Below are 25635 nucleotides of genomic sequence, written 5' to 3' on the forward strand. Positions count from 1 at the left end.
TCTAAGTGTGCAAAAATATTCAGTAGACGTCTGGTATTGTCTGAGGCCTGTCTGCCAGCCACAAACCCAGATTGGTCAGTGGAAATCAAGGAGGGCAGCACTAGGGAGATACGTGATGCTAGCAGCTTGGCGTAAATCTTTGCGTCCTGATTCAGGAGTGATATTGGCCTGAAGTTTTGGGGCCTGTCCGGGGTTTTACCCGGTTTAGGGAGAGTCGTGATGTGAGCCTGTAAGTTCTCTAGAGGGAGTTTTCCAGTACTCATGGCTGCATTGCAGAAGTTAGTAAGGTGGGGGAAAGAAGAGCCTGGAATTTTTTATAGTAAGAATTTACATACCCATCAGGGCCTGGCGCTTTGTCAGATGGCAAGGACTTTATTGTCAACTGGATCTCCTCCACTGTGATCTCCTTGTTTAAGGAGGCGAGCTGGTCAGATGTAAGGGTGGGTAAGTGGAGAGATGCGAGAAAATCAGTGGTAGTCTGAGATAAATCAGGAGAGGCGGGAGCAGAATCTTTTAGATTATAAAGTTCAGAGTAGAAAGAAAGAAAGCCGTTGGATATATCATTGGGAGTATACAACTTTTGTTGGGTTTTCGGGTGTATGAGGTATGGTATGCGACTTTTTTGTTGCCTTTGCTTTAGTCTGTTAGCTAAGAGTTTCCCAGCTTTATTGTTTTGGGAGTAGAATGATGCTTGTAATTTCCTATAGGACTTCTCATATGTCTGCAACATCAGGCAACGGAGTTCCCTGCGCAAAAAGCTACTTCCAACGCAAGTGTGTCCGATGGTGCAGCCATATTGTTCCGTTCTGCAACATGTAGGCGTGACATTACCTCATCTATTTTCTGATCTCTCTGCCTTTTCAGTAAAGAGCCATATTGAATACAATTGCCTCGGATGACCGCTTTGTGACAGTTCCATAATACTATAGGATCAGAAACTGTGTGTGCATTTTGTAGAAAGTATTCCTCTATGTTGTTATGAAGTTTTTTTAAATACATGGGGTGCGACCACAAAAAAGGGTTGCTCCTCCATGTGTACGTAGTGGGAGATGAAATGGCGTCTGTGAGATGTAGTGTAATAGCGGCGTGATCCGACCATTTTATCTGTTCTATAGTGGATTTAGTAGTAGTGGAGAGAAGCGTCCTATCTAACAGAAACATATCAATGCGTGAATAAGAGTTGTGGACTGATGAAAGAAAAGTATAGTCTCTTTCTGAGGCATGTGGTGTTCTCCAAACATCATACAACTCTGCATCATGTATAAGCGAGGAAAGAGAAGCTGTAGGAAAGCGAGAGGTAGAAGTAGTGTCCAGAGAGACATCCGAGACCGAATTGAAATCCCCACAGACCAACAAGGAACCCCAAGGATTCCTGCGGGTCAATTTTAACAATTTTTTCACAAATTTAAGTTGGCCAGAGTTTGGGGCATATAAAGCAACAATAGTAAGAGGAGCAGCATTGATGATACACCGAAGGATCACGTACCTTCCCTGCTGGTCTGACGTCACGTCTTGTAGTGTGAATGCAACCGTGTTTCTAATAGCAATCGAGACTCCCCTGGATTTAGAACTGTGGTGAGAGTGGAAGAAATGGGAAAAAGATGGGTTAGTAAGGCGGTGCGCATCTTTAGCTAATAGATGCGTTTCCTGTAGGCACAGAATATCACATTTTAGATTTTTCACCTCTTTCCATAAATAGGAACGCTTATGTGGTGCATTTAGCCCATTCACATTCAAACTCGCCAATGAGATTACTATCCTGGATCAATATGCGTAATCAGAGAAAACAGTCGCAGGTAAATCAAGTAAAGAAGACAAAGCACACCTCCCAGCCAGCGTGTGCCTGTCATTATAACACAGTGTATGTTTCGAGGACCAACAGAAAAGACATTGCCACAAACACACAAACAGACACACAACAATGAAAAACAACAACACAGAAGGTGTACAACGAACACCCTCCACAATGGAGTGGGGGTTAGAGTCCACTCTGAAACTGAGGCACAAGAACAGTGTCCCGGAGCCCGTCTTCTGAATAAATCATTTCTCCCTTGCAATAATTTCAGGCGGTGTCCCAGTCCTTTTGAAGGCGAACCAATTTCTCCTTGCGATCTGGACCTTGAGGTGGGATAGGAATGTTCCAAGACGCAAGCAATGATTCTCCATCATTAACATTTTTGATGACGTGTAGTATTGTCCTTCCGAATGAGGAGTTTTGTCGGGAAACCCCATCTATATAAAACTTTAGCAGAACGTAGGGCTGAGGTAATAGGGATCAGGTCTCGCCTAGCTCTGAGTGTAGCAGCGGAAAGATCTGCGTATAGAGAAACTCGGTGGTAAGGAGCGGGCAAGCCGTTGTTGCGTCTGGAGAGTTCCAATAAACGTTCCTTGATATGATAAAAATGAATTCTGGCTAATATATCTCTGGGGACTGTATCCTCCAGATGTCTTGGTCTAGGTATGCGGTGAGCTCTATCCACAACAAGTTCTTGCTGAGTGCAGTCAGGCAATACTGCTTTTAGAAGAGAGCACACATAAGCAGGCACCTCAGCTGGAGGCACAGACTCTGGCACCCCCCGCAGTTTCACATTATTTCGGCGACTGCGGTCCTCCAAATCTGCTATTTTGGCGCGGAGAGCCGTTATTTCGTCTTCGGCTTCATAATGTAGATCAATGAGAGAGTTGTGGGAATCTGCAATTTCTCCCATTTTCACTTCTAAATGGTCTACCCTGCCACCCAGCTCTGACACGGTGGCCTGTACTAACTGTACTAATTGGTGTATATCCTGCAGAAAGGTAGTGCGTAGCAGGACCAACATATCTTTCATGGCTGTGTCTGTAAGTGACTTATTCATCACTGGCATAGCAGATAGTGGGTCTGTGGCAGCTAAGACTTCCAGAGGAGTAGGGGTAGAAAGTCTCTCTTTCTGTTGCTGAGATAGGGGTGATAGTTCCACTCTGAGCTCAGCAGGGCTCAGGGAGTGCTTTGCAGCTATAGAGGAAACAGGGGTACCTGGAGAAGAACAGGTGCTGCGTGGAGCTTTCAGGTCATCCGGTCCGCTGGTGGGAGATCTCGGTCTGCCAGTCTGTGTTAATGGACCCTCCGTCGCAGTTACAGTGGACAGGTCGGTATCCGAAGCCGACCTCCTTCTCAGCGGAGAGAAATCTGTGGCGCTGCGGCGTGTGCTCGCCTCTCCATGTCGCGCCATCGGCGCCAACTTGTTTCGCAAGGTCCCGCGGGGAGAAGCGGAATTTCGCCAACGAGCGATGCAGGGTCGGCTTCCTTTTGCGTCCCGGCATGATCCGGGAGTTCAGGGGCACACTCTATGCCCGGAGCGGTGAGTAGTTTGCGGGTGAAAGCGGTATCTTAGTCGCTAGAACAGGCTGAAGGACGGAGCTCTCTCTCACACGTCCATGCGCCTCAGCAGCCAGGCCACGCCCCCGCTGAAAAGGCTTTTGATAATGTCTGTTGGGACTGGCTGGGGTTGGTGCTGGACCTAGCAGGCCTTCATGGCTCTTTTCGTAAACTATTTAGCGGGGGTCTACAGGGCTCCCATAGCGAGGGTGTATACCCAGGGTATCCTCTCGGCCCCTATTTCTCTATTTAAAGGGACTACACAAGGCTGTCCTCCTTACCCCCCCCCCCCCCCCCCCCCCTGCTCTTCGACCTGGCGCTTGAGCCTCTGGCTAGATCTTTGTTGGTGTTGAATATTTACTCGGGGATACGAGTGGGGGAGAAAGAGGTTAAGAGGTTAAGCTTACCATGTTCACAGACTATGTCCTACTATTCATTAATTCCCCGGACACGTCGTTGGGATGTATCTTAAATCATTTGCACTTTTTTGGGAATATAAAATAAATTTTAAGTCGGAATTATAAAATACGAGCGGAATTGTTGAGATGGGGAGACCTTCTTCCACTTTATGTGCAGATTCCCCCTCCTTTTAAAATGGTTAGTTTATCTAGGCTCCTTTACCCCTTGCAGACCATTCCCTTGCTGCTGAATCATGTGGATGTCCGCACTCTAAATTCGGCCTTTACTAAATTTATACGGGCGGGTAATAGGCTGCAAATTGCTTTTGACTAAACTTATGTTAAGTAAACAGGATGGGGGTCTTAATTTTCCAAGTGTGCAAGGGCACAACCTGTCCTGTCTGTTCAGTTTTGTTATTGATTGGATCCATGGCTCCTCCTTCCATACCATCACGGACCTAGAGAGGGCATTGGCAGCTCCTTGGGTTACGACGGCCCTTCTTCTCACTTCCTATTCCAAATTGCATTCCTTGGTGAAGCGCTCTACTGTACTACGTGACGCGGTGGTGGCATGGAAGGAGGTCAGCTCCCCTTTTTTTAATCTCCAAACGCCATTGCATTATTAACGAGCGATGGCATGAAACTTGCTTCAAGTTTGCACGTAAGGCTCTATATGGTTTCAATATCCTCCTGAATCGGGTCAATTTAATCTTCCCAAAATAGCTCAGATGGTCCATATTGTCCTTTTAACAGCACTACGTTGCATCTTCACTAATTAGTTGTCACCCTTGGTCCCCTCCCTAGCTATGTTAATCTCTCAACTCATGTGGGATTGATAAATTGGACCCAGAACGCCATAAGGATACACATACTGCAAAGTCTTTTGACAAATAGAATGTGTTTATTCTTTCACAATATACAGCATCTGAAATAGTTGATATTGTTACACCATCGAGCTCTACTGAATGGTACTGTTTGGGATCCTTGGGAGGAACACTAGGGGCCTTGCTGCTTCCCTCGTAGAAACAGATCAAGTTGGTCAGCATATTATTTGAGGATCAGCCTTTCGAACATGGTTCTATACCCATATTCCACGTCTCTATTACTATGTTTGGCTGTGTTTGCTCACCTGCTATTAAAATGACTCAGGGATATGTGATGTGATACCTGTTCCGGCATCAGATAATTGTTTTATATGCTCCCCCTCCCTGGTCCCCTTAATATACTACATTACTTTATTATACTGTCAGACTGTACTGTTTTATTATTTAAATGGCTCTGTCTGTTTTGTTTTTTGCCTACATGCTGGCTTTTGTTTGTGTTTGGCTTTTCTTTTATTGTTTTTCCTCATTACAAAATTGAAATGAAATGTTTAAAAAAATAAATAAAATAAGGCAATTCACAGAAAGAATCTTTGTAGCGCTGACTTTAAAAAAACTAGAACCCTAACTATACTTTATTAAACTAGCCTTTTTAATTATTTCTACTTTATATAGTTTTCTTCCAATTTTACTTCTAATGGTTTTGCTTTATAGAAATCATGGTCACATGGTTTTAGTTTTTCCTTATGTAGAACTTATGTGGAACTTTTGCAAAACGCGTTATGTATCTCTCAAACAGTTGCATGGTTTAGAAAACACATTTTCCAATTCCCTGTTTGGATAGTGCAATTTAATTTCCATCTCTCTGTGAGTGCACATTGCAAAGCACAATCCACTTGGAAATAAAGCTATTCAGATTCCAGCAGGGTTTTACCTAAGACCAGCATGTGAATCGCCACTCTTGGTTGATTCCTCTCAAGGTGTCTTGAGTGCCCATGGTTTTCTATTATACAGACACTCCACTGATTTCAATATACAATGTAATATGAAATTTCTCCTCTGATGACACTGCAGGACACACATTCCCCTGCAGCTTACAGCTTAAGCAGTGGGGTAACCTGTGATTTGTTTTTGTGGGGAAACCCTTCTAACATCTGCATTTTACCTATTTGTCTTTAGCAACAAAGTCACAATGCAGCCCTTTAAAGGAGAGGAATCTCCCTTTATTGCGTGAGTCCAGTGACTTTGCAGCACAGCTGGGAAGCCCACAGACGTCAATTGTTAAACGCCAAGAAGGTCCTAAGAGAAAGTTGCACATGTCAGGTAAAGGCAAAATATCTGTTAAATATCTATCTCGTATCTGTATGACAGAATTGTTAAATGCTAATTTGTTTGCAACCTGCTCATCCATGACTATAGTCAGTCTGTCTCGAGAAGCAGTTTATCTGACAGTATTACCAGTGAGGGTCTATGCTTTTAATTGTATATGAACCTACTTCAACATACAAATAAGATGAATAGGTTGAAAGTTCTCACTTACCTTCATCATCCTTTTACAGAAAATAAAAGTCCGCCTCTAAAACAAATGCCCAGTTTTTCATCTCGGGCAGAAAAATCTTCTAAGCCAAGCTCGAGTGTCCCAGCATCGCCAATGAATTCCAGTGGATCTCCTCTCAGTCAGTCAGTTTATGTTGAAAAGTTCTCTGGTCTGCGACTCAGGTAATATTTGTTTGGATGCTGAGGTTCGGCTGGAGACTTCATTTCAATTATCGGCATGGTAATTCTCAAGGAAAGCTTTAGACAGGATTCATATATGTAATTTTTGGTGCAAAGTTTAAGCCAAACTTAGGAATGAATTCAAAAAGGAAGGACGTCTCGGCTCCTTTGGTTCAAGATATAAAACTTCATCAGGAAGTACACTGTGAAACCCCCATTTTTTGTTCTGTTAATAAAGGGTTTGTCTGGGCAAAAGTGGGGTGTTGGGGGAGTGGAAGACTCCTTCTCTTAGCGTCCTTGCTCCCGTGCTGCCATCGGGATAATGGAGCTCTGCTCCCTGCTGTCCAGCACCTCCGTATTTGGGAACATCACTTGCTGCAGCATTTCAGTGGCTGAGCAGGTATGTGACATCACGTCCCCAAACCTGGAAGCACTGGACAGCGGAGCTCCTTTATATCAGCAGCGCAGGAGCGAGAAAAGGAAGAAGTTTTTTCTTTGCTCCCCCCCCCCCCCCCCCCTAATGGTTTTTCTGTACATAATCCCCTTGCCTGACCACATTTTAAAAAGAGAGGTTTTGCCCGGACAACACTTAGAATTCTCAGTTGCAGATTTGAGAAATAAACAAAAAAGGGGCTTTTAAACTGTAATATTGTCTTAGTGTCAAGCTTCTTCAGAGAAAGAATATTATTTTGCTGTCGCTCTTCATTGGGGGACACCTTACTAATGGGTATATGCTTCTGCCACTAGGAGGCGCTGACACTAGGAAAAAAAGTCGGCTCCTCCCTGGCAGGATATACCCGCCCACCTGCAGTGAGGTAATCAGTTTTAGCTAGTGTCAGCAGGAGGCAAGACACGGGTCTGGGAGCTCCCCAGACCTGGTCTTCTTTTTATTATTTTCTAGTAAGGTCTGTTTAGTTAGGTTCTTACTCCTTTTATGCATTCCTTTTTTTTCGGTGGGGGTTCAGGTGCATGGCCCTACCAGTTCCCCCATATGCGGTTAAGAGGCACAGGTCATAAAAGTATGCACCGTTAACCCCTTCCCGCCAATGGCCAGTGCCTGGGGTTGTACCTAGGGTCCGGGTCCCCCTATTTGCCTACTCGTCCTGTCTGTCGTAGCATGACGTGATGCAGGTGACTAAAAGGCTGGAGGAAGACATCTTGGGTGAGTATGTGGCGACTGAGGGGAGTATACAACCCCCTCCCCCCTGAATGAGCAGTGGTATTATCCCCTTTTTTGGGGGGGGGGCAAGCAGTGAGGGGTTAACCCTCCCTATTTTATTCATGCAGCTACGGCTGCATCTGCGTCTTTGTAGGGGGGTTACGAGGGAGCTGCACTCACTTTTTTCCCTGGCCGGGAGCTTTTCACTTTCTGATCGTCCCGCCAGCTGGAGCTGGTCACCTCATTAAAGCCGGGCCTGCTGAGCGGACCCGGCGTGGGTGCGCTCCGGGGTGCTCAGCCGGCGGGAGTTCGGGAGATCATGGCTGCACATAACTCCGCCTCTCTTCTTCCCCTAAGTCACCGCGTGAGCTGGGAGGTCAGGCAGCGCCTCCTCTCCGGCTTGCACGCTGCTGGGGCATTGTCCAGTGAGGTATGATACTCACTCTGCGGTGGGGCTAGCTCCGCTCTCCTTCTCCGCTGTGGAGGCCGGCGGTGCTCCGTGGGAAGGTCCTTGCTCCCGAGGCAGTAGTGTTTCCTCGGCCTCTATTGCTCCCCTACCTTGGAGCTGTAAAGCGCCGGCTTGGCAGGTGCTTCTATAGCACGCTGCTTGAGCCGTCGCTGCTCCATAGGCTTCCTGTCTGCCTACATGAGAAATAGGTTCTCGGGCAGAACTTTGCAGGGCCCCCATGCTCCCTTCAAGACACATTGTTGCCTGATTTTTTTTTTTGTTAGCACACACACACACACGGGAGTGTGGGGGGGGGGGGCGTTGTGTTCCTTGGTCACTCAGACCATTTGGTGTGGTTTAACACCCTCATGCAGCCTCGGCCGGCAATATCTACATGGTCCTTTCTGAGGATCTGTTTTGGGAGCTGCTTTATTTGTTTCAGTCACCCTGGAAGGTGACATGCTATACACACGACATGAGCTGCTTGAGGTATCCCTCTGGCATTCCTAATCCTGCATTTTTTTGCTCCCTGTCCTTAAGCATATGTAAACGGCCGTGGCGGGTTGATTCCAGGTTTTCCCTTTCCCTTGGGAATTTCCGACATATATTCTAGCAGTCTGTCTCTCCTACCACTGAGTGCCATATAATGGGCAATTTTTGTTGTGTAATCCTGGCGGACACTCAGGTTTCTTTGAGATTCCTCATCTGTCAGGTCTGCCGGCAACCCATCCTGACATGGACTTGGCATGTCATACTATGTGATTCCCTTCTCCACAGGCTACCGCATGCGCAGCTAGTGCTCCAGATTCCCACATCCAGCGCAAAGTCTCCATGAGGATATTCCTACATGGGCATGGATGAGACCTGATATCATTTTGCAAGACAGTAGTCTCGCCAGTCACTCATTTCACAGCTGTCGCGTCTGCGGCAGACACTCCAGTACCCCACTGCTGGTGTGTGGTGTCCGAAGGATTGACCCGTTGTACACTATGGACCCATACCAGTAAACCAGACAGTGGTCTGCATGGTTTCCTACACCGCCTGTCACGCATCACACAGCTGATGTATTTGCTGCTTGAGTTCCGGTACCTCACTACGGTGCGAGGAGATAATGACACGTTGTCTACTCTGGAGTTCGGTACCTCTGCATGGTTTACCACATTGCCTGTCACACATCTCACGGCTGTTGTATCTCTTGTATCTGCGGCTGGAGTTCTGATACCTTGCCACTGTGCGTGGTGCCCGATGGAATGTCTCGCTGTCCACTATGGATCCATACCGGTAAGCTAGACTGTTATCTGCATGTTTTCTTCTGCCACCTGTCGCACGACTGATGTTTTTGTGGCTGGAGTTCCGGTACCCCACTGCTGTAGAACTGACCCAGCGTGTCCCACGGACACTATACGGCATGTCAGTGATGCATTCCACGGCTCCTGTACCTCCCTCTATCTCCCAGGGGGTGGGGTTTCTCGGCTTCCCCGCCCTCCCACCTATGACAAAAGGGCACAGTTATCGCCTGTCTACCTGTTCCTTTTTCACCAACTGCCTGGGGGTGTTCAAAACTGCTATTGTGGGGTACCCATGTCTGTGTCCCTACATATGCTAGGACCGCTCTGTAGGTGTAGAGCCCACTTTTCCTTTTGTTCGGTGGGGTGTGCCTCAGGGCTTCCGGTGATTTTTGTTTCCATAGTTCTGCGGCGGTTGAGCACTTCTGTTCTGACAAGGGGCCTGTTGGGGAGACAGTCAGTTCAGCCCCTCCCTATGCCTCTATGTGTTTTTGTTTTGGGGTTTCTGTCCGGGGTGGCTCAGGCCCAGCAGTAACTCGTTACTTTCTGGAATTAACACGTCTTGTATTTTTTGCCCAGCTCCAGTGTACAGAATTCTGATCCCTCTTGGGATACAGGTGGCTCCTCCAGACAGCATTGGTTGCCGCTGGGGGCTCCGTCCACCCAGTGCTTGTCCCCTGGCGGTGGGACAGCATTTCCCTGCTCCTACTGCGTCCGGTGCTTATGCCAATCCCCTTTCCAGGGGGTAAAGGAATCAGGGTGCTTGGCATGAGTCTGTACTTGAGTTTCCCTCCTCTGAGTTGTTTCTGCCACCAAGATGATGCCATCTCGCTGTTCCCACTACAGGTGGAGTATCTGGCGGGGCCCTGGGGGGGGGGGGGGGTGTTAAAAAATCTTTTTTTTTTTTTTTTTTTTTTTGCATTTAACAGAGCTCTTTACTGTCTAGTCTTGTGTGCTTACTGATCACTATTACAGCCTGGCTCTTTTTCTGTTTTTTTGGTTATCTACTGCTGCTCACGCTGCCTTGGCTCTCTCCTCTGTTGGAGGAGTTTGTACAATCTCCCTGGAAGGGGTGTGTTCTTCCTTCCCTTTTGTCTGTGTCAGTTGTACTGCACTGCCAAAGTCTTCTGGAGTCATCTTCCCTGTGCCCTGACCTTGAGAGTCCTAGCTGGGTTCTCATTTGTTCTCCCTTCATTCCCATTCTGGCGGGATGTTTCTTCAGAGACCACTGGGTCTATGACTGGTTGGTCTCCTTGGCTTGGACTCTGTCCTAGGATGCTGTGGCGTGCCTTCTTTTCAGGAGGCTCTTCAGGTTCCTTGGGCCTTGGTGATGGTTCAGATCTTGGGCATGTGCAGTGATCCGTCCAAGTCCCCTCCGCGATCCATTAGTTGGGGCGGTCTTTCTGTTCTGCACTCCTTCGCTTCTTCATGGAAGTTTGGCACCCGGAGAGTTTTCGTGGAGGTCTGTCTTCCTTACTCTTCAGGGGTTCGTCTTCCAGGTGACTCTTCATCTCCAGTTTACTTGTCTGTCTCTCTGGTATCAGAGATGCCCCCCTTTTCAGGGTGTTTGCCGCTCCTTTCTTCCTTCGGGGTCCGTGTCCTCCCGAGTTGGAGGTCGTTCAGGTTATCCGCATTACACCAGTATGGCTATTGTCGCCTTCTGGGTGCTCATGACGGGCCCTGGGACAAGGGATTTTTTTGTTCTGCAGCTGTTCAGGTCTTTGCTCTCATGCACCGGACCTCTCCAGAGCAGAATTCCATCTTTTATTTTTTTTCCCTGTGGTTTCTAGTCTCTCTATACGACCCGGGTGTCTTGGGTCTCTACAGAGGGCAGCCCCTTCCTTTGGCGTCCTAGTCCATCTCCTTGGACGGGAGATCTTCCGGGAGCTCAATTTCTGGGCCTGGTGTGTCTCCGACCCGGGGGCTCGTCTGCAGGCCTTGTAGACACGGGAGTTCAGTCTCGGGACTGATTCTTTTTCTCTGGTGGTTTTTTTTTTCCCACACTAGGGGACTGCTTTGGTACATCTCATCAGTAAGATGTCCCCCCAATAAAGAGCGACCGAGAGATTTTTTTTTTTTTTGTACTCACCGTAAAATCTTTCTCGTAGCCTTCATTGGGGGACACCACACCCACCTATTTCTTTATCCTTTTTCTGAACTCTTTTTTTTTTTCCGGTTCTTGGGTTGTTTATCAGGGATTCCTTTCTAGGGTGCTTTGGACGTATGTCTTTGTTGGCTTCTCCTACTGCTTTGTGACAAAACTGATTACCTCACTGCAGGTGGGCGGGTATATCCTTCCAGGGAGGAGCCGACTTTTTTTCCTAGTGTCAGCGCCTCCTAGTGGCAAGAGCATATACCCATCAGTAAGGTGTCCCTCAATTAAGGCTATGAGAAAGAGATTTTACGGTGAGTACCAAAAAATCTCCTTTTTCTTTGCATTAAAGGAAACCTAGGGTGTCATCCTCTGAAATGGAAAGGAAAATGGGTGGAAGGAAGCTGATAAAACTGTTTCAGCTGAAGAACAAAATAGCTACCGAAAAGCTTGAAGACCAAGACTGGGTGACCTTTGGTGTAATTGTAAAGAAGATGACTCCACAAAGTTCTAATAATGTAAGTAGTGTTTGGTATTGATCTCATAGAATGTCTTTCCTTTTCAGTTGAAGGCGGCATTGTTTAAGTATAATAGTATTCCATGTATTTCAAAGTGTGTTATTGTACCTGTTTTTTGTCTTTACATCTTAACTCCGTAATCTATCTTCTAGGGCAAAACTTTCAGTATTTGGAGACTAAATGACTTAAAGAATTTGGATACATGTGTGTCTTTGTTCTTGTTTGGTGATGTACACAAAGAACACTGGAAAACAGACCAAGGTACTGTTATTGGAATGTTGAACGCTAACCCGATGAAGCCAAAAGAAGGATCTGATGATGTGAGTTACACTTTCTGCAGCAAATGCTTCCTCTTAATGCCCTTTTCCGGTGGGGTCTTTGATGATGACATTGCCTGTTAATGTTCTGTGTTGTGACTTTTGTGAGCACCCATCTTTACTTCACAGTGCAGTTTCCTTTTTGGTTTATGTATACATTGTAGACAAATGTTTCATGTATCCTGACATAAGTCTTATAATTTATGTAGATTAAAGGGGTACTCCCACCCTACACATCTTATCCCCTATCCTATCCGTGTGACGTCACGCCCGACCCCTCAATGAAAGTCTATGGGAGGTAGTGTCACAACCCCCCCCCCATAGACTTGCATTGAGGGGACAGGCGTGACGTCACACCGGGGCGGAGTCCTGACGTCACGGACTTCCGTTCCCGGAGTCGCGACTCAGACCCTCCAGCGGTTCCGGTGAGAACAAAGGTGGGTGCCACATGCAATAATGCGGGGGTTCCCAGCAGCGGGATAGAGGATAAGATGTCTATGGTGGGAGTACCCCTTTAAGACATATTAAGACACCTTTTAATAATATGATATATTTGTTAATGAAGAATATGTTTAAATATGTATCATGGCTGTTTATAACTGAAACCACGAAAATGTGCTGCAAATAGTTGTACAGATAATCCAAAACACCACTTGTTGGAACCCTTTGATATAGAACTGCATGGTGTGCTATCTTTGACTCCTAATGTGAAGGATTTGCCAGTAGAGGTCCCAAACACCACCTGATAGCAGTGCTGAGTCTTACTTTTTAGCTCACACCCGAAGGCTGAACTTGTTGTTAGCATAGTGTACTAGCTGCCTCTTCATCAAGCTAAATATTGAAATTATTAGCTATTATTAGCAAAGCTAGAGATTTAAAGAAGAGAAGAGCTTAGAGCAAAAACAATATATTGCTAGGTTATCACACAGGTTTCTAGGTATTATGTGAGCATCCATGTGTTCCTTTGTTCCTGTGTTTTAATAAAGTTATAAGAATTCTAGCACTTGAGTAGTGAAAAAAACGTACCTCTTGAAACTGAGCTACCAAGTTCTCTTGTGCATTAGTTTACTTTTTACTAGTAACTTCTTGACCTACAATTTCTGGTTATGCTTTATGCTCATTGAATAGGTGTGCCTCTCTGTTGACAATCCGCAAAAGATTTTGCTAATGGGAGAAGCAATGGATTTAGGAACGTGTAAAGCTCGGAAGAAAAATGGAGATCCATGCACACAAATGGTTAACCTGGTTAGTGATCGGTTTTCACTTGGACTCTTAGATAAAATGTTTAGAGACAATTAATAAGTAGCTGGACTGTAAAATTACAGTACTTTAGAGCCCATACTGAATATAGATATCTTTTCTTAATGGTGTTCTGGAACTTTACTTAAACTCGTACAAATGGGTCATAGTGGAAGCTGTACCAAAGTCTAAAAGTTTGTTGATAAATGTGCTTATTTAGAAGTATCTGTTATGTTTCCAGTAGTCTTTATAAAACAAGTAAACATTTTGAGACTGTTCAAAGTTATGAAACTAATATATTTTGTTTGCTTTAAAAAAAGAACGATTGTGAATACTGTCAGTATCATGTACAATCTCAGTACAAGAAAGTGAGTGCCAAACGGGCAGATCTGCAGTCCAGCTACTCCGGTCATGTTCCGAAGAAGATGGCAAGAGGGGGCAACAGCTTAAAAGAGAGACTTTGCCAGGATGGTTTCCACTATGGAGGTGTATCATCTATGGCATATGCCGCTTCCATGTAAGTTATTAGGGTAGCATCACTGACTCCTAGTTGCTCAAAGGTCAGCTATATTGCTTGCACAGGAGCTTGTTAAAACACTTGGCAAGTGTCCTCAGTAGCTGCAGAATTTAATATTGCTGTCACTTTATTAATAGATTTGCAATAAATGTTAGTCATGACTTGTGTAGGCTAAATATTTATGTAGTATTTTATAGAAAAATGTTTTACATAAATTGTTTGTAGTAATTGTCTGAATTGTCCACAAACTGATGATCTTCTTTTCTGTCTAAAAATGTTTGTTTATAGTGCAGCATCCTCAGCACCCAAAAAAACTGTTCAAACAACACTTTCCAATATGGTGGTAAAAGGAGCGGATGCTATTGCACTGGAAGCAAGGATAAAAATGGGTATTTAAACTCTAGGATTTTGATCATGTGATTTTTTTTTTCCAAAGCTGCTTTCACTCTCCTCACCTCTTGAGTCAATAGTAAATGGCAAATTTTTTTGTTTTCAGCAGCTGCTAAGAAAAGCAATGTGCAGTGTTCAGAGGAGTTTAAAGAGCTGTTAGAAGCGCCCACTCCAGGGGCACTTAATTTAAAGAAACACTTGACTAGTGCAAATGTGCAAGGTAAGTTCTTTAACACAGTTGTGTTCATTACTTTACTGTTGAATTCTTTCAGATTAATTTGGAAATTGATTTCTCGAACCTAAAAACATCTTATTTTTTTGCAGCATCTGCCAAGGCTGGTTGTCCTATTCAATCCATATCTGCTTCAGAACTTTTGAAACAACAGAAACAACAAATGTTAGATGCAAGAAAGAAAAGAACAGAGGAAATCCAAAAAAGGTACTTCACAAAATCGAACAATTGTTTACTTATAGCAGTACTGGAATTGTGTACAGAGTGCCAACACATGATGGTTAAAGTGATATTGCTGAGTGTAATTACTTTTATTGATCTATGCTGTGAAGATAAATCACTTTTCTGGGTACATTGATTACCAACGTTTCAGGTGAATGCCCTTCATCAGCCTGGTAAGAAAACAGTCTTGGATGAGGATTAACTTCTTTATTTTGGTCAGAATTTTTGGGTATTAGAAAGGTTTTTATTTTTCACAAACGCAATAACAATAGTAATAATCAGCCAATAGTATAAAAGGAGGAATGCAATTTTAATTTACAATAATATCCGGAACAGTAGATGCAGTAACATGACCACAACAATATAAGTCGCTGTGACATTCCTCCATGAAGTAGGGAGTTATAACCTGCCAAGGAACATTGAGGGAGATTACAATGATGGAAAAGAGAGGGGGAAGGATGGGCAGACCAAAGAGGAAGGGAAGAAAAGAAAGATAGAAAGAGAAAAGCACTTCCATAGCACGAAAATCAACAAGGGAGTAACGATACGATTCCACCTCCAAGCCCCCAAGGCCAAGGCAAGTCATCTAAAGTCAGCACTGGCAGTGTCTAATCAGGAGGTATCTGGGGAGCAGGGGTACTAGATTGAGAGTGAAGTTCCCTAAAATCTGGTGAGGAGAGGAAGCTCCACCACGGGGACCACACATCGACATATCTAGCAACTGTGTAGCGAGAGTCCGCAAGCAATTCTTCCATTCTATGTAGATGAGCCACCTCCTGGAGCCAGCACGAAAGGGTCGGGGCGATGGTGGATCTCCATAGACTGGGTATGACTGTCATCGCTGCAAGAAGTAGGAAGCGTAGCAGAACTCCCTTGGGGACGGAGTCCGCCAATACAGACAGAAGTGGACTGTAGTTAAGCGGTGAATGAGGTCCAGGATCTGGGACCAAAAAGAAGAGAGAAGAGGGCACGTCAACTAGATATGATTGATAGTCCCACCCGGTCTCCCACATCTCAAGCACACGTCTGGAACAGAGGGGTAGAAGTGCGACAGGAGGGCTGGCACTCTGTACCACCTGGTTAGGAGTTTATAGTTAGATTCTTGTGCCTGACAGGAGATCAAAGTTTTGACACATCTTGACCGCCATTGACCACTCTGCATCAGTCAGCGAGCGACCTATTGCCAATTCCCAACTATGTCTGAATGGGAGCTGTGAGTCCCCAAGGGAGTCCAGGATAAGGTTGTAGAGGACAGTAACAGGGCGGAGAACCTTAGAAATGGAGACACAGACATTCGAAAGGAGATGGCGGGTGGTGTGATAGCAGGGTCTTCTTGGAGGCTTAGTAGAAGTGTCGTAACTGTGCATATTGAAAAGCTGCAGAAGGTGATAGGGCGCTGCCCCTTAGAATGGAGTCAAGTGGCTTCAACCCAGATGCATCTAAAAATTGTCGAAACATGACTCCAGACATTCGTCGCCTACCCAGAAATGAAGGGATCGAGAGGGCTGGAGGGAAAGCAGTTTCCAAACACAGGGGAGAGAGAGGACCATTTGGGGATGAAATATGAGAGCGTGTAAGAAAGGAGGTATGAATCATGGCAATAGAGGCCATCACCGGGGGTAGGGTGGAGACAATCGATTTAGAAAGTGTCGTGTTCGGGAGCCAAAGGAGGGCTCTAGGATCTAATTGATAATCAGTAGACTCAAGGTCGACCCACAGTTTCCTCTCCCAATTGTGGAAGCAGTCTAAAACCTGAGTTAGGACAGCTAACAGATAATAGAGCTTACAATCAGGGAGGGCCAGGCCTCCATCAGATTTCCTAAGAGTTAAAGTAGACCGCGCGAAACGGATGTGCCTGTTATCCCAAACAAAGCCAAATAGGAGCCCCATAAGCTTCTGGAAGAAGAGACTTGGTAGATGAGTAGGAATACAGGAAAACAAGTACAAGAGACATTCATTTTCAGAATGTTAATTCTCCCAAACCAAGAGAAATCTTTATGTTCCCATCTGGCTAGTTCTGATCTAAGGGACTGAAGAAAGGGAGGGAAGTTTAATCTATAGTTATCTGAATCAGTAGAAGGAACCTAGATGCCGAGATACCGGAGGGAGTGAGGGTGCCAAGTAAAGGGGTAGGAGTCTTGTAGTTGACGGACAGTTTGGGTGTGTAGGGATATATTAAATGGGCACTGTCAGATACAAAATCTTTTTGATTCATTAGAACATTTTCAGTATTTCATACTGAAATAGCTGGTCAAACTGAAGCCCCCCCCCCCGCCTGCATGGACACATACTATTCCTGCTGTATCCATGCATCATCTCTTATGTCATGGACACACTTCCTTGATTGACAGCTGTGAGCGCAGGGCTCACAGTTGGAGGAAAAATCCTCCCACTGTCAGCTTGTGTCCCGCTACTGTCAGTGAGGGCATGCTGGGAGTTGTAGTTCACCTAATGCTACGGGAGATGTGAGCAGACAGCATACTGAGGGAGGGGGCGGAGACCTACAGTGAGACCACGCCCCCTCCCCTTGAGCAGAATTCAGACTAGTGAGCTAAATTAAAAGTGTAATAAAAAAAAAATTAAAGGTGCTAGACACATAAAAATTAGTTGTACATGGTCAGGATTAGGTTCTGAGTGATATATTAAAAAAATGTTTTTTTTTTTTTTATCTGACGGGTATGCTTTAAAGGCATCACTTTTTAGTCATGTTTGTTTTATAATTACTATAAGAAGAGTATCATTTAAGGGAGGCCATAGGAGAGGTCTGAAGGGAGGAGAGAAAAAGGAGGAGGTCATTCTCAAGGGCTGAGCATTTGCAGTGGAACGTTAGCATGACTAGTCCCATTATGTCAGGATTGTTGCTGATGTCTATCAGGAGATGTTCCATACAAAGAACATATAGTAATGGGGACAGTGGACAGTCCTGTCTAATGCCATTACAAATCCCGAACGGGGAGCATAGTTGACCATTTATCCTGACCTGGTCCTTGGTCAGTATTTTCGATTTAGGGAACATATTGGAGTAATTGTGCTCCATCTTGAAAAGCATATGTCTCCAGAAAAACCCGATTTGAAAAATATTTAAATCAGGTTTTTATTATAAAAAATAATCCCTTTTCACATAATGACTTACCTGTTACATCAGGCTTGCAAGTGCTTTACATCAGTCTGACGTACCAGGTATGTCCTGAGGATGGCACAAGGGCAGTGTTGGCTGCAGCTGAAGCTGGATGTCGCACATTGCTGGACCCCTGCCCCAACTGTAAGTTGCAGAGCTGTTGGATTTTCCTGACAGTTAAACCTTTTAGATGCTGCAGTTAGTTTGGTCACAGCATCTAACCTGGTGACAGAGGGAGGGGGCTTCCTCTGTTCTCCAACACCACGCCTTGTGATTGTGGACTGCCAAAAGCTGTTGCAACCGGCAGTCTCGGAACTGCCTCATATGACTTTTTAGATGAGTTATGGCTCTTAAAAGGGAAGAAGGAAAATTAGCTGAATCCTTAAGGGATTAAAAGAAAACTTCAGTTGATGTTGTGGTGAACTAAATGTGGAGGTGACAAAAATCAAGAAAGGCCGGGGTTTCATGATCTTAACATTTACTCCTTTTTATGAGTTAATGAATCCTGTTCAGAAGGTCAGGCTCTCTGGGATTGCAGTGGGGTTATTTAGCATTCCACATGTTTTTCTTTTTTTGCCTCTTAAAATTCTGAAGTAACTGTTCTTGAAATGTAATCCATTGTTTCAATTTTTCTAGATTTCTTGAGAGTACTGGTAAATCAGAGTTATCAAGCACAAGTAATTGTGTAGGACAGGCCACATTTCAGTCTCCAAAGCAAGCTTCTGAGTTCCCAGTGGGCCAGAAGTTGTCAACTCCCAAGCTGGCTCGTGGTTTTGCTGATGGAGAAGACGTTTTGTTTTTTGATTCTTCTTCTGCTCCTCCTGCCATCAAGCTAAGTCCTTCTTTTGAAGCTAAAAAGGTAGAGATAATCTAACCTGGTCTATTAAGAAATGTTTAGATGTGTGGTACTGTGTAATTGCATGTTACTGTCTATGGTTCATACATCATTGCTTTTGTTTTAATAGCTTGCTGCTATACGGAAGCTACAAGCTAAAGGAAAGACTCTTACTAAAGCAGATCCTAACAGTATTAAGAGGAAAAGATCCGGCTCCACAGACATTAATCAGGTGGTTAAGAGAGTAGAGGGAGTTGAGTCATCTCCTGAAGGTAATTTTCATCTCTACCAGACAAAACCCTTATTATCCAGTTACTGGAATTACAAATTTTATTAGGGGATTTATCAATGCTTTCACCAGAAAACTGGTTAAAGGACATCTGCAGCAAAAGACAACTTTTCTCGGTCGCTCTTCATTGGGGGGACACCTAACTGATGGGTATATGCTCTTGCCACTAGGAGGCACTGACACTAGGAAAGAAAGTCTCCTCCCTGGCAGGATATACCCACCCACCTACAGTGAGGTAATCAGTTTCAGCTAGTGTCAGCAGGAGCCAAGACAGGTCTGGGAGCTTCCCAGACCTTGTCTCTTTTAATTATTTTCTAGTAAGGGCTGTTTAATTAGATTCTTTTTTTTTTTTTTTTTTCAGAAATAATTTTTATTAAAGTTTTACATATTAAACATACAAAGCTGTAATATTGGGTCATTCGTTGATTATTTTACCAAAACCTGTGCCATCGGTCGAGCCGAGTGAAGTGTTCACCCTTCGCCCGACAGCAGCGCCCAAATTTTGTTGTCATACATATTTTACTATCGACATCGAGATAACACAACAAGAAAAATAAAAAAAGAAAAACCAAGAAAACCGGCAGCGGCCACTCCTCTTTTCACTATAATCATATAAATCGAGCACAACCATTAATTTTCTGTGTTCTCATGCTTATGAATAAAAGGAAGAGTTTCTGTTATGTTAACGTTAATGGTGAATGGGTAATGGTATATGAGTAATTTTATACTCAGTTCTCTTCAGTTACGCTAAATTGGAAGCCTATCTTGGTTCGGAGGTCTACAATAGGTAGAAGATGCCCACGGGAGCCACCTTGTGAGAAAGGCCTCAAACCTGTTTGCCCCCTGAGCTATAATTTTCTCAAATGCGTGTGTCATATTTACTTTTTGTATAAGTATCTCTATGGTGGGTATCGTTGTGGACTTCCAATTGCTGACTATTGCTATTTTTGCTAGTATACATATGATACAGAACAAATCTCTCCTATCCTTCGGCATGTGTTGAACCCCCAAGAAGAGCAGTGCCAGTTGGGGCGTCCACACAATCAGTCTCCCAAATAGAATTCTGATCATTTGCTGACATGATGTCCAAAAGGATGTAAGTAGGGGGCAGGACCACAGCAAATGGAGTAAGGTACCACGCCCTCCGCAACCCCTCCAGCATCTGTCCGAAGTATCTGGGTATATTTTACAAAGCTTAACAGGGGTATAATACCAACGTAGTATAGTTTTTAGAGCGGATTCTAAATGGGACGAGCATTGGAATGCCCTATGAATAGCCTTGAATGTTCCCTGCCATTCTTCACATGTGACCTCAAGAGTAAGTTCCCTCTCCCATTCTCTCAAAGGATAAGTTTTTGTAAAGGTGTCATACGAAATTAAATTATTATAAAATTGTTTTATGCCTTTTACTTGTGTAGATAATTGATTTAGAGCCACGCAGTCCAGAGGAGCGTCCACATGTTTTAGTCCTGCTAGAAAATGTCTGATTTGGAGGTATTTATAAAATTCACAATTTTCTAATCTATACCGTTCTTTTAACATGGAAAAGGACATGGTGACAGAACCTTCTTTAAGGTGTTTAACTGAGGTAATTCCCTTGTTTATCCAAGATGTTAGATCCATGTCTGGAATAGAGGCTTGTATAAGTGCAAGCGGAATGTCCTTGCAATTTGGTGAGTTCACCATACCAGGTCTATGTAAATATGTCGTCCAAGTTATGTAGGTGGCTTTAACTAGTGGGTTTGGGAAATCTGGCTTAGGCATAAACCAGTAGGGCATATGTAGCAAATCGCTCACTCTATACGGGTGAGTAGTGTGATTTTCGATATCCACCCATGGAAGATCCGTCCTATTCTGTCTCCAGTGTCGTGCCATCGAGACCAACGTGGCTGTATAATAGTGTCTTAGATTCGGAGAACCCAGCCCTCCCATTGATTTCAATTTAGCGAGAATATGCGCAGATAGCCTTGGTTTTCCTCCAGCCCAAATAAATGAAGTCAATAGTTTCTCAGCCTTGCGGAAGAAAGAAAGTGGTAGAGAAATAGGGAGAGTACGGAATAAGTATAGAAATTTGGGAAGGAGGAACATTTTAAACGTAGCAACTCTACCCACCCAAGATATTTCAGATTTGGTCAGTCTTTCCACTTCAGTTGCTATGTTCGTCAATAGAGGGATATAATTTTCTTGATATAGTGAGTTGTGGGGATAAGACAGTTTAATGCCCAGATATTGTATTGCAGTGGTCTTCCATTCAAATTTAAAGTTGGATTGGAGAGTGTTAAGTGTAGGGGAGGGTACATTAATTGCTAGAGCTTGCGTTTTAGTGGCGTTAAGAAGGTAATAAGATAGTTCACCAAACCTATACACAACGTCCATGACTGCCGGGATTGATCGGGCTGGTGTCGTGAGAGAGAGGATCACATCATCAGCATAAAGTGAGATAGTATGTTCTCTATCGCCAATAGTAACTCCTCTTATTTCAGGATGTTGGCGGATAGCTTGGGCTAGGGGCTCCATGGACAATATGTATATGAGTGGCGAAAGTGGGCATCCCTGACGGGATCCGTTAGTTATAGAAAAAAAATCGGAAAAGGATCCGTTGGCCAGCACTCTGGCTGTCGGCATGGAATACAGCGATGACAAACCTGATAATATTGGTCCGCTGAAGCCCATGTGTGAGAGGGCCGAGAAGGCATACGACCACCGGAGGCGATCAAAGGCCTTCTCGGCGTCCAGGGCCAAAACCACCGCAGGGGTACCCTTTCTCTCTAGATGTGAGAAAATGTTAAGTAGGCGCCTCGTATTATCATGTGCCTGCCGTCCGGCAACAAAGCCTGATTGGTCAGTAGATATCAAGGAGGGTAATACAGCAGAGATGCGGGACGCCAACAGTTTTGCAAAAATTTTTATATCCTGGTTCAGGAGGGATATTGGTCTAAAGTTCTGGGGCCGGTCTGGGGTCTTTCCCGGTTTAGGGAGAGTTATGATTGTGGCCTGTAAATTTTCCAGTGGAAACTCTCCTCTTTTTATAGCTGAATTACAAAAGTTTGCAAGGTGGGGGGATAGGATCATTTGAAACTTCTTGTAATAAGAATTAATGAATCCGTCAGGACCAGGCGCTTTATCCGACGGTAGTGATCTAATTGTCTTAGCCACCTCCTCCACTGTCACCTCACCGTTCAGAGAAATCAGCTGGTCTGAGGTAAGTTTGGGTAAAGTGAGGTTAGATAAAAAGGCCGAGATTACGAGGGATAGGTCAGGTTTAGGAGAGACAGAGTCTTTTAGGTTGTAGAGCCCTGAATAGAATGCTAGGAATCCATTTGCTATATCTGTTGGTGTGTATAATTTATTGTTAGTGAGCGGATGTAATAAAAAAGGAATGCGGGCCTTTTGCTGACGTTTTTTCAGCCTATGAGCCAGCAGCTTTCCTGATTTATTATTTTGAGAGTAATACGCTGCTTGTAATTTGCGGTGCGATTTTTCATATGTGTTAAGCATTAAACAGCGAAGGTCACGTCGCAGAGCAGCCACCTCCTCCGCTGTAGTAGCTGTGGGAGTTATCTGATTGGCCTGTTCCGCGAGGCGAAGACGCTGTAAAGTATCTTCTAGACATTTTTCTCTCTGTTTTTTCATGAGAGACCCATATTGTATGCAATGTCCCCTGACCACAGCCTTGTGGCAATTCCACAAGACAATAGGATCTTCCGTGGACGGGCTGTTCAGGGAAAAGTACTCTGTAATGTTGTTTGCTAAGCTTTTTGAATATTCATTATGTGACCACAGAAAGGGGTTGCTACGCCAGGCATAACTAGGGGGGGAGGAAACCGTATCTTTAAGTTGTAGCGTGATGGCAGCGTGGTCTGACCATTTAATTTGCTCAATGGACGTGTTCACAGTGGTATGGATAAGAGATCTGTCAGTTAGGAATAGATCAATTCGTGAATATGTGTTGTGAGCCATAGAGTGGAACGTGTAATCTCTTTCCTTGGGATGGTGGATTCTCCAGCAGTCATAAATGTCATGTTCATAAAGGAAAGAGGAAAGGGGTTGAGAAGGAAAGCGAGTGGTAGAAGTAGTATCTATAGTAGGTTCAGGTACAGAATTAAAGTCCCCGCACAATAATAAGGATCCCCCTGGCGATCTGCGCACTAGCCTCATTAGTTTTTTCAGAAAACCGAGTTGACCAGAATTGGGTGCGTATACTGCCACTATAGTCAAGGGGGCGGCATTTATGACACAACGGAGAAGTACATACCTGCCCTGCGGATCTGTGTCTACCGACTTCAGAGTAAACGTTACAGTATTCTTGATAGCAATGGCCACTCCTCTGGACTTTGAGCTATAGTGTGACTGAAAAATATGTGAAAAGAGAGGATGTGAGAGACGGAATGCATCTTTAGAAACTAAATGTGTTTCCTGTAGGCAAACGACATCACATTTAAGTTTGTGTACTTCTTTCCATAAATATGCTCTCTTATGCGGCGCATTAAGCCCATTCACATTCAGACTTACTATCTTTATGACTATCTTGTGATAATGACTATGCTAGTGAGAATGCGTTGCGAATAATAGAATTTAAGAGGACAGAACACACCTCCCAGCCAGCGTGTGTCTGTCAACCCATAGTCGTGCACATTACATGGATTTAAGGTAGTGACGCTGCCAATAACAACAATACAAACCCAAACAAAAACGTAACAAGAGGTTTGCCCCATCAGGGCAACACACAAGGACAAGGACGGTTTTAACGAAACACCATCCACAATGGAGTGGGGGTCAGAGTCCACTCTGAACTGAGGAACACAGTCTGCCTGCCGGAGCCCGCTTCACGTGAAAAACAGAACCACCGAAGAGCTTTCAAGCATTGTCCCATTCCTTTTGGATCCGGGCTCTCTGCTCCCTGCCACGCTGTCCTCCTGATGCCTGAATAGGAATGTTCCAAGTTGTCAGCAGGGTTTCACCTTCCTCCATGGTTTTGATCACGTGTGTGACATTATCTCTTTTTATCAAAAGGCGAGTCGGAAAGCCCCAACGGTATAATACTTTCGCTGAACGTAGAGCCGATGTAATATGTGATAGTGCTCGCCTAGCTTGAAGCGTTGTTGCGGACAGATCAGCGTATACAGAGATGCGGTGGTATGGAGCAGGTAAACCATTATTGCGTCTGGAGATCTCCATAAGTCTCTCTTTAATATGGTAGAAATGTACTCGGGCTAAAATATCCCTTGGAATTGTGTCATCCAGGTGCTTGGGTCGCGGAATGCGGTGTGCTCTATCCACTATCAACTCTTGTGGCGAGCAGGCTGGCAGGACCAATTTTATAAGAGAGCACACATATTCTGGGATGTCCGCTGGAGCAACAGACTCTGGTACGCCTCTCAGTTTGATGTTATTGCGGCGGCTGCGGTCCTCTAAATCTGCTACTTTTGCACGCAACGCCGCCACTTCATCTTCCACCTCATAGTGCATGTCCATTAGGGTATTGTGGGACTCTCCGATCTCTCCCATCTTATCTTCCAGGTGGTCCACCCTGCTTCCCATCTCGTGTATTGTGGCTTGTAAAGGGTTAACTAGCTTATGAATGTCCTGCAGGAAAGATGTGCGTAGTAGCATCAGCATGTCTTTCATAGCTGTGTCTGTTAGGGATGTGTTCATAACGGGCATCTCTGCCAGGGGGTCCCCGAGTACCGCAGCTACTGGTGCTGGGAGATTTTTCTCTCCACTGCGTTGTGGTAGCGGGGAGAGGTCCGCCACAGGCTTGCTCAGGCCTGGTGAGCGCTGCAAAGTGCCGGAGCAGGCTGGGATTCCCGGGGATGAACAGGTGCTGCGGGGTTCGCATTGTTCCTCCGATCCCCTTCTTGCCGGTAAGTCCACAACCCCCGTACCTGCAATTGTCGCCTCTTGTTCGGCCGCATCGTGCAGAGCTGTGTCGGAGGCCGATCTGCGGCGCAGTGAAGGTGGCGGAGCTGTCTCTTCACTGTAGCTGGGAGACGAAGGCCGCGACGGCAGGTCCGCAGCGCCATCTTGGATCGGGGCCGCCCGCGGTGAGAAGCGAAATCTAGCCAAGGAACGGTGGCGAACTTGCTTCTTCCTCCTCACAGGCATCTCAGGCGTCTCAGAGGGTCCGGTTCCGGTGAGTAAAGCGGTGATGTGCTGTATATTAGTCGCTAAACGGGCTTTTTTCAGCGGAGCTCTACAGACCTGCGACCATGCGCCTCAGCAGCCAGGCCACGCCCCCCCCCTCCTTGTTTAATTAGATTCTTACTCCCTTTTGTTTTCCTTTTTTTCAGGTGGGGGTTCAGGAGCATGGCGCCACCTGTTCCCCCAAACTTCTTGCTCTCTCTCCAGACCCCCCCCCCCCCCCCCTCCCCTCTTCTTTTGGGGCTGTGGAGTTTTCATTGGGGGCTGAGTCAGTGTTGTAGGACTATTTGTTAGCTCCTCAAACGTCTGCCAACACGGACACCGACTTCAGCGGGACATTTTACTTTCACTTAGGCAGCCGCACGCTGCCGACATTTCCCCACTCTGCAAGCACCGGCTCTTAGCTCCGGCCATATCTCCGCAGTCACGTTTGGGCATAGTTGTCCTTAGCTGTCAGCAGCTGCCGGCGGCATCTCTCTATTCCTCGCAGTGCGCTCATTAGTCGGGCATATTAATCGCCGTTGGGAATTTCATCTATTTCG

At 45.2% G+C, this 25635-nt stretch overlaps 2 protein-coding genes across 3 annotated transcripts in view; one reads left to right on the top strand and one right to left on the bottom strand.

Moving 5' to 3' along the window:
- The window catches only part of THAP9 (THAP domain containing 9), a 54975-nt gene extending 37009 nt beyond the window's left edge, over positions 1–17966 (bottom strand). The window contains exon 1 of the mRNA XM_056573341.1: positions 17844–17966. The gene's annotated coding sequence lies outside the window, so the exon portion shown is untranslated. The remainder of the gene's footprint in view (positions 1–17843) is intronic.
- MCM10 (minichromosome maintenance 10 replication initiation factor) overlaps positions 1–25635 on the top strand; it is a 61215-nt gene that overhangs the window by 18571 nt on the left and 17009 nt on the right. For both annotated transcript variants that reach the window (XM_056573347.1, XM_056573346.1), the window contains exons 5-15: positions 5754–5897; positions 6134–6293; positions 11628–11793; positions 11946–12113; positions 13239–13355; positions 13670–13866; positions 14155–14255; positions 14363–14476; positions 14581–14695; positions 18465–18687; positions 18794–18935. In XM_056573347.1, the coding sequence (XP_056429322.1) occupies positions 5754–5897; positions 6134–6293; positions 11628–11793; positions 11946–12113; positions 13239–13355; positions 13670–13866; positions 14155–14255; positions 14363–14476; positions 14581–14695; positions 18465–18687; positions 18794–18935 (1647 nt within the window). The remainder of the gene's footprint in view (positions 1–5753; positions 5898–6133; positions 6294–11627; positions 11794–11945; positions 12114–13238; positions 13356–13669; positions 13867–14154; positions 14256–14362; positions 14477–14580; positions 14696–18464; positions 18688–18793; positions 18936–25635) is intronic.

Source organism: Hyla sarda, chromosome 4 (assembly GCF_029499605.1).
Source record: "Hyla sarda isolate aHylSar1 chromosome 4, aHylSar1.hap1, whole genome shotgun sequence".
In the NCBI taxonomy this organism is placed as follows: Eukaryota; Metazoa; Chordata; class Amphibia; order Anura; family Hylidae; genus Hyla; species Hyla sarda.